The following is a 17,260-nucleotide window of genomic DNA, read 5'->3' on the forward strand; positions in this document are numbered from 1 at the left end:
GCGCCAACCTGGTTGCGATAATACGTAAGTACCGGCAGTTCTTTTTGATTTAATGCCGAATTATACACTTTTGCAGAATGAAAAGTCCGACAAGAAAGTTCGAAAAGATGCATTTTTTAATGGAAAAAAAAAAGGGGGGGCATGCTTTTTAGTAATGCAAAATGCTGGTTAGGTAAAAATAAACTACTTGCAGCAATAGTGTTATTTATTCGCTTTGGGAAACAATGGAAGGACATCGAAATCTGCAAGTTTAGCAACTTCCATTAGTAGCAAATATTAACGAATCAACAAATCTTTTAAAACTCGCATGCATTTAACAGTTTCTCATGATAACGATGTTTATAAAGAGATAAAGATAAAATGGGTAGCTCATTTCATATTAAAAGTAAAGCAGATGTTTTATTAGACCAAAGAAGGTAAAAGCTGAAAGAGCTATCTGCTTAAAGCAACGGATGCCTTCGTGGTGGACTTTCTAAGGAAACTCTCTCATAATCATCGTATGCATGGAAAAAAAAAAAAAAAATGAAAATTGGCACGCGGGAAACATCAACGTTCGACAATAATAAAAACCTGAAAGATGAAAATTAAATACTAAAATGTAAATGATATTGCAGCAAATATTCTACATTAAAGTTAAAAATGTGATCTAAACGAGTTCCATTATTTCTTAAGATAATACATTATACTGAACTTGAAATTATAATAAAATGATAACAACAATTGCTAACTGTTCGAATCAGACGATTGGCAATTTTATATAACTTATTTTCACTTATTCAGGAACTTTTTTTTCCTTCCGGATTATTACTCTGATTTTAAACAAGTTTCAAGAAAAACGGATAAAATTTTATGTTAAAAAAAGAAAATGTGAAAGGTTTCAGATTTTAAATTACGTATAAAGGGGTGTTTTCTTAACATTTTGTTTATTGGCTTTATTTATTAAATATCATGTTCTTCGCACTTAAACCATAAAATTCAGTTTAAGAGCAATATCGCAAAATTATTTTAAATTAAACATACGTTTAGAATTTCCAATACACAGTCTCACGCGCAGGAGATAAAAATGTTTTTTCTGTACAACGCTGCCATTGCTCGCTTTGAAATCCCGGAGTTTGTTAATTAAAAATTCGTTAACGTTTTACAAAATATGAAATCGATAATAAAACAAATTCCAAATTTGGGGTGTCAGATGCCCATATTCTCAGTAGGATTACGTCATTCAAAATTGGATGGCTCTAGTTACAGTTAGCACTGATAAAACTGAAATGTATAAAAATGAAACACTTTACATAATAAATATAAGGGAAGCTACAAAAATTTTTAATTTAGTATAAAACTGAATAACTTTAAAATGGTCAGCTAAAGAACAATTGTTAACATTCCTAAATAATTTATCGTATTTCTTGGAAATTAAAAGTGAAGCATTGCAAACGATTATTTTTAATAAAAAAAAAACAATACTTATCAATAATGCTAACAGAACATATGACATTTTTTATAAGAAAACGATTAATTCCGAACCAGCCACAGAATAGGATATATGTTACCAAGAAGAAAAAGTTTTTTACAAAATAAATGATCGTAAATGTAATAAACATTAATAATTCTTATTTCCTGAAAAATTGCTCATTTCCAATCACAAATAAGTCACAAAATGTACATATTGAAGTATACAGCTAAAAAATGAAATTCTTTTTCTGTAAAACTGATAAAAATCGCCTTCGTGCAGGTAGAGCATTAGTCGTTGATAAAAGACAGCTTTTATCACAAATTCGCTCACGGGTCTCTATGGTAACCAATGAAGCTCGACGAAAAGGAGTCTGGGAAACATCCGGGAATAGAACGTTTTAATAATAAACAAAAGCAAAGCGGGGAATATAATACCTACTAATTTGGCGCACTTTTCTCTATCGTAAAATGCAGGAATGGTGAATAAAGAAATTTTGGAGGTTAAATGCCAATTCACAGAAGTAAAATTCCAAGAATCAATATAAAAGTTTTAAGATTTATGAATATTTGAATTTCAAGTAAGATTTCATCGCAATGAAAATTGGCACGCGGGAAACATCAACGTTCGACAATAATAAAAACCTGAAAGATGAAAATTAAATACTAAAATGTAAATGATATTGCAGCAAATATTCTACATTAAAGTTAAAAATGTGATCTAAACGAGTTCCATTATTTCTTAAGATAATACATTATACTGAACTTGAAATTATAATAAAATGATAACAACAATTGCTAACTGTTCGAATCAGACGATTGGCAATTTTATATAACTTATTTTCACTTATTCAGGAACTTTTTTTTCCTTCCGGATTATTACTCTGATTTTAAACAAGTTTCAAGAAAAACGGATAAAATTTTATGTTAAAAAAAGAAAATATGAAAGGTTTCAGATTTTAAATTACGTATAAAGGGGTGTTTTCTTAACATTTTGTTTATTGGCTTTATTTATTAAATATCATGTTCTTCGCACTTAAACCATAAAATTCAGTTTAAGAGCAATATCGCAAAATTATTTTAAATTAAACATACGTTTAGAATTTCCAATACACAGTCTCACGCGCAGGAGATAAAAATGTTTTTTCTGTACAACGCTGCCATTGCTCGCTTTGAAATCCCGGAGTTTGTTAATTAAAAATTCGTTAACGTTTTACAAAATATGAAATCGATAATAAAACAAATTCCAAATTTGGGGTGTCAGATGCCCATATTCTCAGTAGGATTACGTCAAAATTGGATGGCTCTAGTTACCGTTGTTTTATCACAATACGAGAAACATATATACATTTATGCAGCTTCTTCATTATTTAATTTCTTCATATATAATACAGGGCGATAATATTTGGTCTTTGAAGTTTGAAAAGTGAAAAGGGCATTGAGAGTGATTCGACGCAAAATCGAAAAGAAAAAAAAAAAATAGTCCCTCAATGACAAAGCGCCTTTGGACTAAAAATTTAATGTTCTATCTTAATCGATAGTTAATGAAATTCTTCAAAGGCATTATTTTATACTAATTAATAATAAAAGTTTCCTTCAAAACGGTAATAATATTTTTCAGGCTGCTTTCATAAACAATTTATTACTGCCCAGAACAATGGAATCCGTAAGATTAAAAGAAATCTTACTCAAAATAGTAATTCTGTAGAACCCTTTTTTGTAAAGGATTGTTTCTGTGAAAGATTTAAGCTTTACAAAATCAGAATGCTGAGAAACAGATGCAACAAACCTGTTTCGTCAAGTATATCAATCGATGCGAAACTATCAGCTTTCAATAGTTTTACACGTAAGAATCCAATTACTATTTTCACTTTAGGCTACAATAAAATGCGTAGACGACAAACACTGGAAAGCTTCATTTTAAAAAAAGTTTCGAGAAAATTTTACTTGGAATAGTGAAATAAAAACAACACTCCAATTAAGTAACAGTCCAAATCATGCAATATTAAATCATTCTTTACGTTTTTGATAAAATTTTCACGGTTTAAATACTTTATATAAAACACAGAGGCAAAAATGGCGGAGAAAATAGGCAGTTAATTAAAATAACAAAACACTCACTTTGTTCGTTCGAATTTTCTTGCGACTATCGCTGGAATCGTAAACTTTATGCACTCGCTTCACCTGCACGTCATTATCCACTGTATCCGTGCCGGTTGATCGGAAAGTGTGGTGGTTTTCAGCTCTCAAATTCTGATGAGTGATATTCTTAGTTTGCGTCCCGTTCTCGCGCCCCCCTAAGGAGGAAGTCATAGATGCCACTGAGGACGACCGTATTGCCTCATGTTGAGTGCCGGATGATCTAATGGGCACTTTTTGTTCGCCTCTGGTCAGTGTAGTGGTCTTCCGGACCACACGGGAAGTGTGCACTGTCCGAAGTCCTGATCTGTTGTGGGCAGTACGGAAGACTTCTTTGGATTCCTGCGAAGCTGATGCCATTTGGGATCGAGACTGACGATAAACAGACACATGGTGTTCTGGGCCGTTGCTATCTCCAGGATCCGGTAGATTGTCCGGATCTTCTGGTTCACGCGCTCCCTTCACAAACAAACGAGCTCCTCGTACGAATGAATACATTTTCCAACTTCAGGAACTGTCAATCCATTCAACAACTATTTTATTTAAGCCTGATTGAGATCCGCTGTCAAAAATAGAATCTCAAAATGTCTGCTGGCAGTGTTTCAGTGGGTTAACTCGGACAAAAGTCTCGTTGCCACGTAATGTTGACGGCCGAATCGTCACTCTCAAAAACTACCCTGATATCATGGCAGATCTTTAAATATGGACTGACTTGTGGAGGTGAGATCCTCTAGAAAACTGGTTTGTCCACCGGCGACCAACACACCATTTCAGTCTCTCCGCTGCTAGTCACGTGGTTTAACATCCACACGCGAAGCGACTACCTTTAAGCCACCTCCTACCTGCGTTTCTTCCTTTCACCTGAAGATTACGCTGACACTACTAGCGCTATCTGTCGGGATAATGAACAACTATACCCTCAATATTTAGCATAAAGAAATTAAAGAACACTTGAGGGAAAAAATCTAATATGCCACTCAAAAATAAGGCTAAAACAAGGTTACGATTCTACGCAATCTGATTTATTAGCTAAAAATTAAAAAGTGGCAAACATTACCAAAAATAATTCTAGCACCTAACAGAATATCGCTTGTTTTCAACTGCCTTTTATAAATTCAATTTTTTAACGATTTTTACTATGAAATGGATAAAAGCATCATTTTCGCTTCTTTAAAAAAAATTTTTAATTGCCATTTCAAGCCCACATGCCACCGACAATGTATTATTTATAGCTGTCGAGAAAATATTTTGGAAAGGCAACTACTCAATTCTCATCAAATTATATTAAACAAGTCTTAGAGAATTTAAACAAATAAGTATAAAGAAATTATTTAAAAAAAAAAAAAAACCTGAAAGTTTTCATATTTTACATTACGTCCAAACTTTTTTTTTTTTTCCCTTCTTCTTCCCATTTACAGATACGTACACGTTTCGACAGCATTTGCGCTAACGGCAACTTTGGGCTAAAAATATTTCAAAAAAGCATATCTTTAGAATTTTGAATAGACAGTCTCTCGCACTGGAGGTAAAAATGTTTTATTCCCTACAGTGTTGCCACTGCTCGCTTTGAAATCATTTAGTTTTTTAATCAACAATTCGGTAAAGTTTTACAAAATATGAAATAGACAATAAAACAAATTCCAGGTAAGTTTAATGCTGAAAAACTCTATGTTAACAAAAAATAAATAAAATGCTTAAAAAAACAATGTAGGGTCTAATAGTGTTACTGGCAATTAAAAAAAAAAAAAAACATCTGATTCACGCTTCTGTTCCTTTGAAAGAATTCAGCCACATAAATTATCTTCAATGAAATGTCGTCCCTCCTCAATATAGGATTAGATTTGAAAAGAACAGGGACAATTCTCCTCGGCAACCAGTTCAAATAAAAGATTTCGCAGCATGGTATCGTGACCTTTTAGATGAATAGTCGATTAAGAATTAAAATTATAAATAAAAGCACGATTTAGAAACAGAGGAAATCGGGTTCTTAGACCTAGATATACACTTTATAATGTCTGGGATGAAAACCAGTAATAAACAGTTATTGTAAGTTAAACCAGATTAAATGTTCAAAATAATATTAACACAAACTATTTTTTATTAAAATATAATTCTTTTTTTTGGATGGGAGGAGATGACCCAGGTCATTCCATAATTTCATTCACTCATAAATTCGCACTAAGATTTATTTTTACTGCTACATTTAAATCTTAATAAAAACTTTTCTTTCTTTTCGTTTTTCATGAACACTATTTCATGACGTTTATAAAAATCAGAACAGCCCTTATGTTGTTGTATTTGCCGATTTGGCCGTCAGGCAGCACTAAAGTGCATGCTTAATATTTTGCATATTTTTGTGGCAACCCTGTTCCATTTGTTTTAGAATTGTTCCTAGAACCAACCGAGTTTGTAATAATCATGTTGAACTCTCGTTTTGAGAGTATTTTAAAGTAGCTAATATGTTATAAATAAATCTGGAAATAGCTACTGCGATTTATTCACATACGGAAGTGATTTTTTGAACAATGTTAACGGTAAAAACTAAAGATACTGATTAGCTTTGAAGTGCAAAATGGCGCATCAGATATGTACCTGTAATGCAAACATCTTATAACAACTAGAATAATATTAGATAGCAAGAATGTTGTTATATAACGGAGAGTAATTTGTCCAAGTGCATGACTTTACTGATTTGCTTTTATATTACTATAAGGTTTTGAATCTTCGTGGATATGCCAAGCAAGAATGATACATGATTCCAGCAAATTTGTCATATATATATGGCATCTTTGTGGCGAACAGTTTTTCTTTCTAAGAAAAATTGTTAATTAATAAGGGAATAAATTATTAAGAACGCCCTTTGGTTGGAGGGGAATTTTTGTGCCTCTAAATACCGTGATATCTCGCAAAGACGAAACCATTCAGAACCTTCTCTGAATGCAGTAACCCTAAAAAAATCATGTTGTTCAGGACCCATGTTTATTTATGTCCTCAAAAGTAATGGTCGCCGTTTTGGAAAAAGTAGCTATCGTCTGTGAAAGGTAGTTGCCAGGACAAGTTTCACACCAATCAATCAAAGTTCTGCTTTTTTTGTAAAAATTTTAGCACAACACTGAATATAGTTCATTTCCCTCTACATTTTTTTTTATTCTTTTCTCCTTCACATTACGTTTATGCTAAATTTTCATATTGATTATCATGAAGATCCACTAAATTTACCGATAAAATTCAGTCAATTTCTTTACAGTAAAAAACGCATTCAAAAAATAGTAATATAAACAATAACAATATCAGAAATAAGATAATTTTGGACAGACATAGAAGCAGACATAATTGCGTCGCTGTATTTTGAATCAGAGGAAGGCAGAAATAATTTTTGTTCGATTCTCAGTTTCGTGTAATTCCTATCATTTCCTACACAGTGAATTCATATTGTATTACATTACACCACAAATGCAGAGGTGCACATAGATTTACAAAAAAGTTCTTTTCCTTTACATTATCACGTGAATAAAAAGGAATTTGGCTTAAAGAGTCTGTAGAAAAGCTCTAAAAAAGGAAGACTAGATTAGATTGGATTATTTAATTATGGCAATGCACACGAGGGCTATATGCCTAAAGGGAGGGATGCCTTCGTGGAGGACTTTCTAAGGGACACTGGCCCGTATTACACGTTACACATGGGGAAAACCACGAAAATGCCTATGCAGCCTGCCCGTTCGCGGGCATTCGAACCTCGAACCGAACTAAAAAAGGAAGAATAGGTGAGCGTGTTCAGCGTCTAAAAAAGGAAGAATCAGGGAAAATATTACCAACGGCTTTATGTGAAAGAAATGGCGCAGTAATTTTAGTTCACACCATAAATAATAAGCTGATAGCCTTAAAATAAAAGGAATAATCTTATAATTAAGATTATTCCTTTTATTTTAAGAATAATAATAGTAATAATAAAAGCTTACAACCTATATTATTAAAATCTGCCCGCGTCAGTCTGTTTGTAGCATTATCTTCTCCGAAACGGCGAGGAGATTAATTTCCAGAAAGACACCCCTCCCCCGGATTAAAAAAAATTCTGGAAAGCCATTTCGACCATTCTCATCTTCGTACGATTTTAATTAGTGGAGATATTAATTAGAAACTTTGAAAACGCTAATTTTCGCCTTCATTTTTCTCAGTGGCAACAGTCTCGCACGCTGGATCAAATCCTGCTGGAGTTTATTAATAAATAATAAAACACGCTGGAGTTTATTAATAAAAAATTTCAAAGTTTTACAAATTACGAAATAAAAATAGTATTGCCAAACATTAAATATATTATTCCCGATTCTAAAAATTCGTGGGAAGCCATTTCTACTGTTACCTTCTTCGTACGACTTTAATCAGCAGAGATATTAATTAAAAACTCTGAAAACACTAATTTTCGCACTCATTTTTTCGAGTGGCAACAGTCTCTCTCGTTGGAAATAAAAATGCTTTATTTCGAAAAATGTTGCCATGGCTCGCTTTCAAATCGTAGAGTTTTTTAATAAAAAATTTGTAAGTTTTACAAAATATGAAATAAAAATAACATTGCCAAACATTAAACATATTATTATTATATAAGGTCATATTCTGACGTTGAAGAAAGCACGCAATTGCATGTGACGTCACTGTATGTAGAAAATTGTTTGTTAATGTCAGCATTTTAAATAACGACTGATTATATTTCGACAGTTAAACTGAAATCACTGTGAGTATTTTGTCAAAGTTAGAGAACAGAAGTATCTCTCAGGCATTTTAGAAGTCAGATCACGATTTAGAGATGCAAATGGGCGAGTGATATGCCGCTGGCAAGCGAAAGCTTTCATTTTTGCTTTCTTTATTTTCTTCAGTAGCCCACACACACCGAATATAACCGCCTCGCAATTCCAAAAAGAACAACAAGAAAAAAAAAGTCCGTTTTCTTTGCCCATACATGGGGCTTTGTGACATACCACCTGGTTCAATGGAAACAGAGAATTAATTCAAAATAAATGATTTACTTACAAATTTTCATAAAACTGTCATTTTTGATTAACAAGAACTCCATTATACTTAAATAGGCATGTGTGCTTGTATGAAATATAGAAATCAAAAGAAAATATCTCGTACCTGTAGTTATTTAAATAAATACTTTGGACTAAAAATTATACCACACCTTTTTTATAAATGCAGCGACAATTGGTATTTTTGATAACAAATTCAAAAAATAAAAGTCAACATTAAGAATTGGACAAAATACGAGCTTACTTTGGCACTGAATTCAGAAGCAAATGCCTAATGCATTTCGAGTTGTAACCCAGTTAATATATAGTATTTAATATGAAGTTTGAGTGTGTGTGATTATGGCAAAGCTTTGAGGGCTATCTGTCTAAGGGAAAGGATGCCTTCGTGGAGAGCTTTCTAAGGAAAACTGGCTCGTATACACGTTACACATGGGGAAAACCACAAAAACACCCATGCAGCCAGCCCGTTCGCGGGATTCGAACCTCGGACCGAACTACCAATGTTCAGCGACGTTACCGCTCGGCCGCTGGTAGGCTTCTTTCCAAGTAATGATTCTGAAGGTTCACTATTTAATCACTTGATTTCATAATTGACCACTCTGACAGTTAATTCGGTTTTTTACGGTTCGATAACTATCCCTTGATTGGACATAATAGCTAATACATACATGCTTATTAAGGCATCCCTTCCCTTCCAATGAGGTAAATAAAATAAAGATCTAAGTATATAACTTAATGAAACATATGTACAAGAACTAACGTAATTTCTTAAATTTTAAAATGTATTTAATTATGAATCATGATATCTTCACTAAAATGCTGCAAGCCTCTTCAAGTATTTTCTTTCACATTTTTGCTTTACAAAATGTTCATTTAAAATGTTTTCTATTCTGTAGACGATTCATTATGGTAATACTAATATTACGTAATCTGTATTAGTACTACAAAGATTTTGTCCTTGATAGTGTAAGTTTTATCCTAAGTTTTTAACCCTTTGCGGCACAGTGTGTCCGGTCTGGACACACTAAAAATTTCCTTTTGTAAGCACATAAAAATTCAATGAGAAAGGATTTATAGGTTACTCTGAACCTTCTTTATTTATAGTAGATGGCAGCTCAACCCAAACCAGTCCATATATTTTAGCCGTGTTTAGATTTTTAAGACCCTCATTTTTCAAAGAAATCTTCCAGATTTTTTTGGTATAAAAGGAATTGTTTGAAAAGAAATTTCTATGTTATTTTTTTGGCTGTATGCTAATCTCCTTATTCTATAGTTTTCAATTTTTACCTTGAAATCTTGCCTAAAATCAAACGGCGTACCCTAGGTGTGCCCAGAGCGGGCTCACCGATCACCTAGGACAACTGAGAGCCTGTATTCTTTGTTTCTCCGCATCTCATCGGTCAGTTCATCGACAACAATGCTCGTTTCAGCACTCTTTTCGAAGCTCTATTCAATCAGTGTACGTGGGCACACTCACAGAATTAAAACGATAAGTGGTATCTTCACAAAATTTTACTTGTGTACTCCTCTAGGCCTAATCAGACTGCCTACTTTATATATATATATATATATCAAAACTCCGACTTTAAAAGGTAGCGTGGCGGAAAGGGTTAGCAGTTAATTTTTAGTTAATGCCACTTTCCTGTCGCTTCTAATTTCAACTTACAAATTCTCTGCCAGAATGTGTTTTTAAAATCGCGTTTAAATGCAAATGAAGGAAAAAAGTTAAGTTTAAGTTGAAGTACCACTGTCTTCGTTGGAGAGCCAGAGATTCTGACTTGCGCGCGTTCGCCTTTCGGCTATACTCTCTGTAAGCTATTACTACGCTCTGCCGTATTTTAAGCCCTCGATAGCTTTGCCGTTTAGTTAGCGTTTTAGGGGCCAACTTCTTCAGAATTTTGATTTGATAGCTTCGGCTATATCTTTTTAGTTAAGTTTATTTATTCTTGAGTTCAAGCCCAAGTAGATGCTTTACTGTACGTCCTGAGAGAGGACCGACTTTAAGCTTTATTTTGAGCAATAAAGAGTAATCAACCCTTCTTGAGTTTGTCTCCTGAACTAAAGCGATTACTCGCTTACCAATTCTCAAGGTTCCACACATTTAGCCGTAAATTCTAGGTTGGAACATTACAACAGATTTTGCTCTCTCTCTCTATATATATATATATATGTGTGTGTGTGTGTGTGTGTGTGTGTGTGTGTGTGTAATAATAAAATTCCATAGTCAAGAATATACTTAAAATTCTAACTGTATGTTCTTTTCATTTTTCAATGGCGACGGTCTCTTATTTTTGAAAGTACGTGGAACTAAATCCACAGCCCCGTAGTCAAGTTGCTTTTCCCGCCTTTTCTACACGTACAGTTATAGAATGTTCTAGAGATATTTAAAACGAACTGGAATGGCTGACGAGGCTGACTAAATCCACAGCCCCGTAGTCAAGTGGTTTTTCCCGCCTTTTCTACACGTACAGTTATAGAATGTTCTAGAGATATTTAAAGTGAACTGGAATGGCTGACGAGGCTGACTAAATCCACAGCCCCGTAGTCAAGTTGTTTTTCCCGCCTTTTCTACACGTACAGTTATAGAATGTTCTAGAGATATTTAAAGCGAACTGGAATGGCTGCCGAGGCTGACGTCATTTCTTGGAAGCTCCACCTTTCCAGAGGCTATAAAAGGACTCGCAAAGGAATATCGGGGGTCTTTTCTTTAATGTAACGATGCAGTAAACTTCATACAAAAAGTTATTAGTAATTCTTTTTTATTTACTCCGGAAATATGATTTTTGTAACTGCTATATCTCCTGACCAATAATAAATAGATCCTGTTTTTTAAACTTATCGTCTGATAATTTAAGCTACGACTACATCTATGCTTTTTCACCAATCTATTTATTCCGGACAAAAGCCAGTACATCATATATATATATATATATATATATGTTGTATGATCTTAAATCCATTTAGTGCGAATACAAGTTATTTTTACTTGCGCAATTGCTGCAAAGTTAGTTAATAATAATTTATTTCTTAAACAGTATTGATTAATTGATTATATTATCTCCTAAGTTTAATTAAAGTAGAATTATTTTAATAGTGTGCATCCATACTGGTAAGTTATATTTTGAAAGATGTTTTGAAGTAATTTGAAAGCAAAATGTTAATAATGTTTTAACGGGGACTGGAGTTAAATCATCACGAAGAATAATATTTCAATTGTAAAAGGAAAAATTAAAACATGTAATCATTGTCATTGATCGGAAATTAGAAATTACTTCACCCAAGTCTTACCGACTGATATTATTCAAAGCCCGTACAGCCGTTAAGAATTTTCGGACACCCTACACTTCTGAGTCAGACACGAAGAGAACACTTTGCCAACTCCCCCACTAGAAAGAATGTAAGTTACTTAATACCTTTTCTGGCCTTTATATCTTCATGTACATTCACTGATCTTATTTATATTATTTTGTATATTATTTTTATATTTTCTTTGATTTGTTTTTACAAAGTTTGCATTATTTATCTTTTTTTATAATCTTCTATGTTTATTTCAACTTTACTTTGAATTCGATTTCATAATGACAATTTCCAATGTTTAATTTCTACAAATAATATAGTACTCAAATGCATAAACGTGAAAGTGTCGGGGACGGTTACTCGAGTTAAATAGGATTTCTCTACAGTAATTGATTTTTACTCCAAATTGAATTGACTAAAATGCTTCATAAGAATAAGTTCTTTGAGTATCAGCATTGGTTCATAATTCCTTCTATTCGCGGAAATATTTGGCCTGACTAGAATTGCCGGTTTGGCTTTAACTTATAACTCGAGTAAAGACGAAACACTTTCGTATTTACGTATTTTTATCAATTATTGTTCATTGAACGGGAGTTGGTTTGTTCCCCTTGAAAAGTCAACTAATTTCCGATCAATGACAATGATTACATGTTTCAATTTTTCCTTTTACAATTGAAATATTATTCTTCGTGATGATTTAACTCCAGTCCCCGTTAAAACATTATTAACATTTTGCTTTCAAATTACTTCATCTTTCAAAATATAACTTATAGATAGATATTGTCATGTAGCAAAAGCATTAAGTTCTAAATATTTAAATCCAGTGACACACCAAACTACTTCAAATTTCGCCCTATGCAGGCCTTAAACGTGCTGCCAATACCAATGCATATCCGCAACCTTTCCCAGAATACCAATCTGCTGAAGTTACTTCTTTCACAGAAAACTAAATGTTCGCGTTTGATTCATAAAGCATTGCTGCCGATTCCGGGAGGTATCGAGAGCGATGAATGGACCTGAGAGAGGACGTTCAAGGGCAATGCGTGGGACCGAATTCTTGTTGGGACACGCAAGGGTGGGCACCCGTTTCGTCATCATTTTAACCCCTTTTTTACGCCCACTGTTCCGACAATGCAGCACAACAAAACGCCGACGGGGATTATTTTGGTAACAAGAATGAAGTTCTCCTAGGAAGTGTTTAATGAAATGCATGCTCGTCATTTAAGGCGTTGGTAAACATGTCCGTAATGAAGGCACATGATCAGGGCCGTCTTAACGCATGGCCCACTGGTCACTTTCCCAGAGACCCATGTTAATCCGTTTACATTTCACTTTATGAGTCACTGTCGTCAGAAAAGCAACTGATTTGTCCCACAATGTTGTTAAGACAACAATGCATATGCTATGCTTTAGTGGAATATTAGTGCACTTAAGAAATATGCACAAACTCTTTGTACATAAAATACGGATGAAGAATAGCACCTTCGAATTTAAATTTAAAAACCAGAATATGTACACTGCACACACAAAAAAAAAGGGGTAATAGTTCCGTATCTCCCGTTCTACTGGGTCGATTGATGAAATTCAACTTGCGTTTTTCATGTCTCGAAAGCGCGACTTAGGCTATGTCAGAGGTGGGGAACCTTTTTACCATTAGAGGCCACATTTAAATTAGGCAGCAATAAGAGAGGCCGCATAAGCTGATTGACCTAAGAAAGTGACTTTTGTGAAATTATTATAGTTTTTCTATAGATTTAACAATTTATTGCATTATATAGAAAAAAATAAAATATAATACTATAAAATTTTAAATATAATATACATATAAAATAATATAATTTATTTCCTAAACAGTATTGATTAATTGATTATATTATCTCCTAAGTTTAATTAAAGTAGAATTATTTTAAAAGTGTGCATCCATACCGGTAAGTTATATTTTGAAAGATGTTTTGAAGAAATTTGAAAGCAAACTGTTAATAATGTTTTAACGGGGACTGGAGTTAAATCATCACGAAGAATAATATTACAATTGTAAAAGTAAAAATTAAAACATGTAATTATTGTCATTGATCGGAAATTAGTTGACTTTTCAAGGGGAACAAACCAACTCCCGTTCAATGATCAATAATTGATAAAAATACGTAAATATGAAAGTGTTTCGTCTTTACTCGAGTTATAAGTTAAAGCCAAACCGGCAATTCTAGTCAGGCCAAATATTTCCGCGAATAGTTGTTACTCAAAGAACTTATTCTCATGAAGCATTTTAGTCAATTCAATTTGGAGTAAAAATCAATTACTGTAGAGAAATCCTGTAAAACTCGAGTAACCGTCCCCGACACTATCATCTTTATGTATTTGAGTACTATATTATTTGTAGAAATTAAACATTGGAAATTGTCATTATGAAATCGAAATCAAAGTAAAGTTGAAATAAACATAGAAGATTATATAAAAGATAAATAATGCAAACTTTGTAAAAACAAATCAAAGAGAACATAAAAATAATATAAAAATAAAATAGAAAATAATATAAATAAGATCAGTGAATGTACATGAAGATATAAAGGCCAGAGGCTTTGTTTTTTGTTTGACAGTAATTGTATATTTGGATCAAGCTTCGTAACACACAGCTTGATCCTCTAAATGTGCATCTGTAATGTGCGTTCTTAAATTTGTTTTTATTTTTGACATGAGAGAAAATGTTGTCTCGCAACAGTAGGTGCTTTCGAAGCAGGAAAGTAAACGGCGAGCCTGTTCTCGAAGGCATGGATATTCAACAGCATTTTTCCAGATTTCTATGGGATCCTTTTTAGCGTTAAAAAGGGATTTGATGATACTATCTTCCCCTAAAGTGTTGAGAGATGCGAGTCAGAGAAGCCAAAGCAAGGTGTGACACTCAAATGGGAGATCTGAAACCGAGTTTTGTTTACTTCTTAGACAAGGTAGTTGGCGCTGCTAGCTGTGGGCCAGAGCCTCGCTCATGCGTGTTAGAGTCCGTTTCAGACTAGTATTCTGACGTCATGTTACAATATGACTGTCTTTGGCGGGATTTTTCGCGCAAGTGTCATGGCGTTGATGTACAATCGTTGTTTGAAACGAACTCTACCATTTTGTACTAGGTGGCAAAGGGTCGCACAAGAACCTCGCGGAGGCCGCATGCGGCCTCGAGGCCGCAGGTTCCCCACCTATGGGCTATGTATTAGATTTACATACAGCATTGTTCTAATATAGGTATTTTAACACAAAATCAGACTTTTCTGAAATAATATACCAATTTTTTTTTTTTAATTTAAATTCTACAACTCAAATTACGCCTAGATATTAAATTTTGTAAAATTTGGTGCGAAATTTACGGAGAAATTCAAAAATTTATCGTGGCGCAATTTTTTTCAGTTTGCGCCAAGAATTAATTCATTTGGCGAACTTCTTAATATATGGGAACCCATTTTCCTTTCCCTTCCATTATGCCGGAGCGAGAAAAAAGGCACCTTGTTCCTACCTTTTCCCATTGTGCATGGCGGGAAAAAAAGTCACATCATTCTTACTTTCAAATAATTTTAGCAAGGTCTCTAAACCACATTTGATGTTTTATCGCTTTCAACAAATATGCCAAATTTCAAAACGCGCCAGATTCTTAACTTCACGTATATCTTCGGAAATTTTGAATAAAAAACTGTAATCTTTTGTAGGTATGCTTAGAAATACGTCTACTTTAAGGGGACTCATACACCTTAAACCCCCTCATGATCTTCAAATATGTGACTGTTGCAGGAATTGAGATATTTTATTTATTTTAAAAGCAATTACTTCCAACTTTTTACAGCTGACTACATAATATAGCTGCTTTGGAAACTAGTAACCAGAAAGTTTGTGTTGCCACAAATATTTTTGTAATTTAATCCTCTTTGTGACAAAATATTTCGTTTCGTCTTTGTGACAAAATGTTTCCACCTTGCGCGCATGATATTTTAAAAATGGCTAATGGTGCATACTTGACATTTGATGGAATTCTTTATATGGGCACTACTTTCTAACTGAACCAACAATCTGATGAATATCTTAGCATTGAAAAATTTTATGGACGGAAACATTACAAATTTTTTTAATAAAATACATTTTATAAACTCAACTCCAAATAAAATAAAAATTTAACATGAAATTTTTAGAATTTTAGGTTCACAGTAGTTTTGTTATAAAAGCTATATATTAAATATGGAATTAAATTATGAAACAGAATGTTTTAAACTGTGCGCGCAATTGGAAACATGACGAAAAATGTTGTCACAAAGCGGATTAAATTATAAAAATATTTGTGGCAACACAAACTTTCTGATGACTATTTCAGAAAGCAGCTATATTAAATAGTCAGCTGTAAAAAGTTGGTAGTAATTGCTTTTAAAATAAATAAGTTATCCCAATTCTTGGGACAGTCACCTATTCGCACATCTTATGGGTTTTAAGGTGTATGAGTCCCCTTAAGATGATGGTAAAAATTTTTTAAATTATAATTAATTTTTTTTTGAAAAACTTATAAAAATTATTTAAAAATACAAATTTTAAAAATAAATCATAAAAAATGGCTTAATTTTATTTGGAATGAAAGTGGATTTCTAAATGTGAAAGGCAGAATCAATTAAGTTTGATAAAAAAAAAAGGCAGATTAATAAATATATACCAAACTCAACTAACACTGAGGAGCTAAAACTTTGAGAGCTAATTGTTTAAAAACTACCCGTGAGATTTTTATAAAACTTGGTAGTTTAGCGTAATTTGAGTTGTAGAATTGAAGTATGGAAAAAAATTGGAATGTTATTTCAGAAAAAGTCGGATTTTGTGTCAAAATACCTATATTAGAACGATACTATATATAAATCTAATAAATATCCTAAGTCGCGCTTTCGAAACATAAAAAATGCAAGTTGAATTTCGTTAATCGGCCCAGTAGAACGGGAGATATAGAACTGTCCCCTTTTATTTATTTATTTTTATTCATTTATTTTATCATTATTTTTTTTTTTTCCGCGTTAGTGTACATGAAGTATGGATGAAGCCTAGCACCTTAGAATTTAAATATAAAATCCAGAATATGTACGCATGAAATAAATTGCAGTGTTGACAGATGTTGATGGATTATATATTATAATCATGAAAAATTCCAGGTATCATATTTCAACGAAAACATCTATTCTCACCGCTATCGAATGCACTTTGACGATGTTTTTGCGTGAGATCCGCATGTAAGGACAGAATAAAAGACTCTTCTCCCTCAAACTAATTATAAAGCTAATTTTAAAGGGATTCAGAAGACATTTACTTCATTTTAATATTTCTTTACACTCTCGTTCGTAAAC

General features: G+C 33.0%; 1 protein-coding gene across 5 annotated transcripts in view; it reads right to left on the reverse strand.

Moving 5' to 3' along the window:
- The window catches only part of shot (dystonin-like protein short stop), a 696,871-nt gene that overhangs the window by 199,442 nt on the left and 480,169 nt on the right, over positions 1–17,260 (reverse strand). The window contains exon 1 of one of the 5 annotated variants that reach the window (XM_085812141.1): positions 3,568–4,332. The exons of 3 other annotated variants lie outside the window; for them this stretch is intronic. In XM_085812141.1, the coding sequence (XP_085668267.1) occupies positions 3,568–4,083 (516 nt within the window). In that variant the 5' untranslated portion in view covers positions 4,084–4,332. Of the gene's footprint in view, positions 1–3,567; positions 4,333–17,260 lie in introns of those variants that run through there. One more of the 5 variants, XM_085812139.1, reaches the window with a different exon arrangement.

The sequence above is a fragment of the Stegodyphus dumicola genome, chromosome 2, assembly GCF_044657685.1.
Source record: "Stegodyphus dumicola isolate Sdum_Otavi_A_Nest chromosome 2, ASM4465768v1".
Classification (NCBI taxonomy): domain Eukaryota; kingdom Metazoa; phylum Arthropoda; class Arachnida; order Araneae; family Eresidae; genus Stegodyphus; species Stegodyphus dumicola.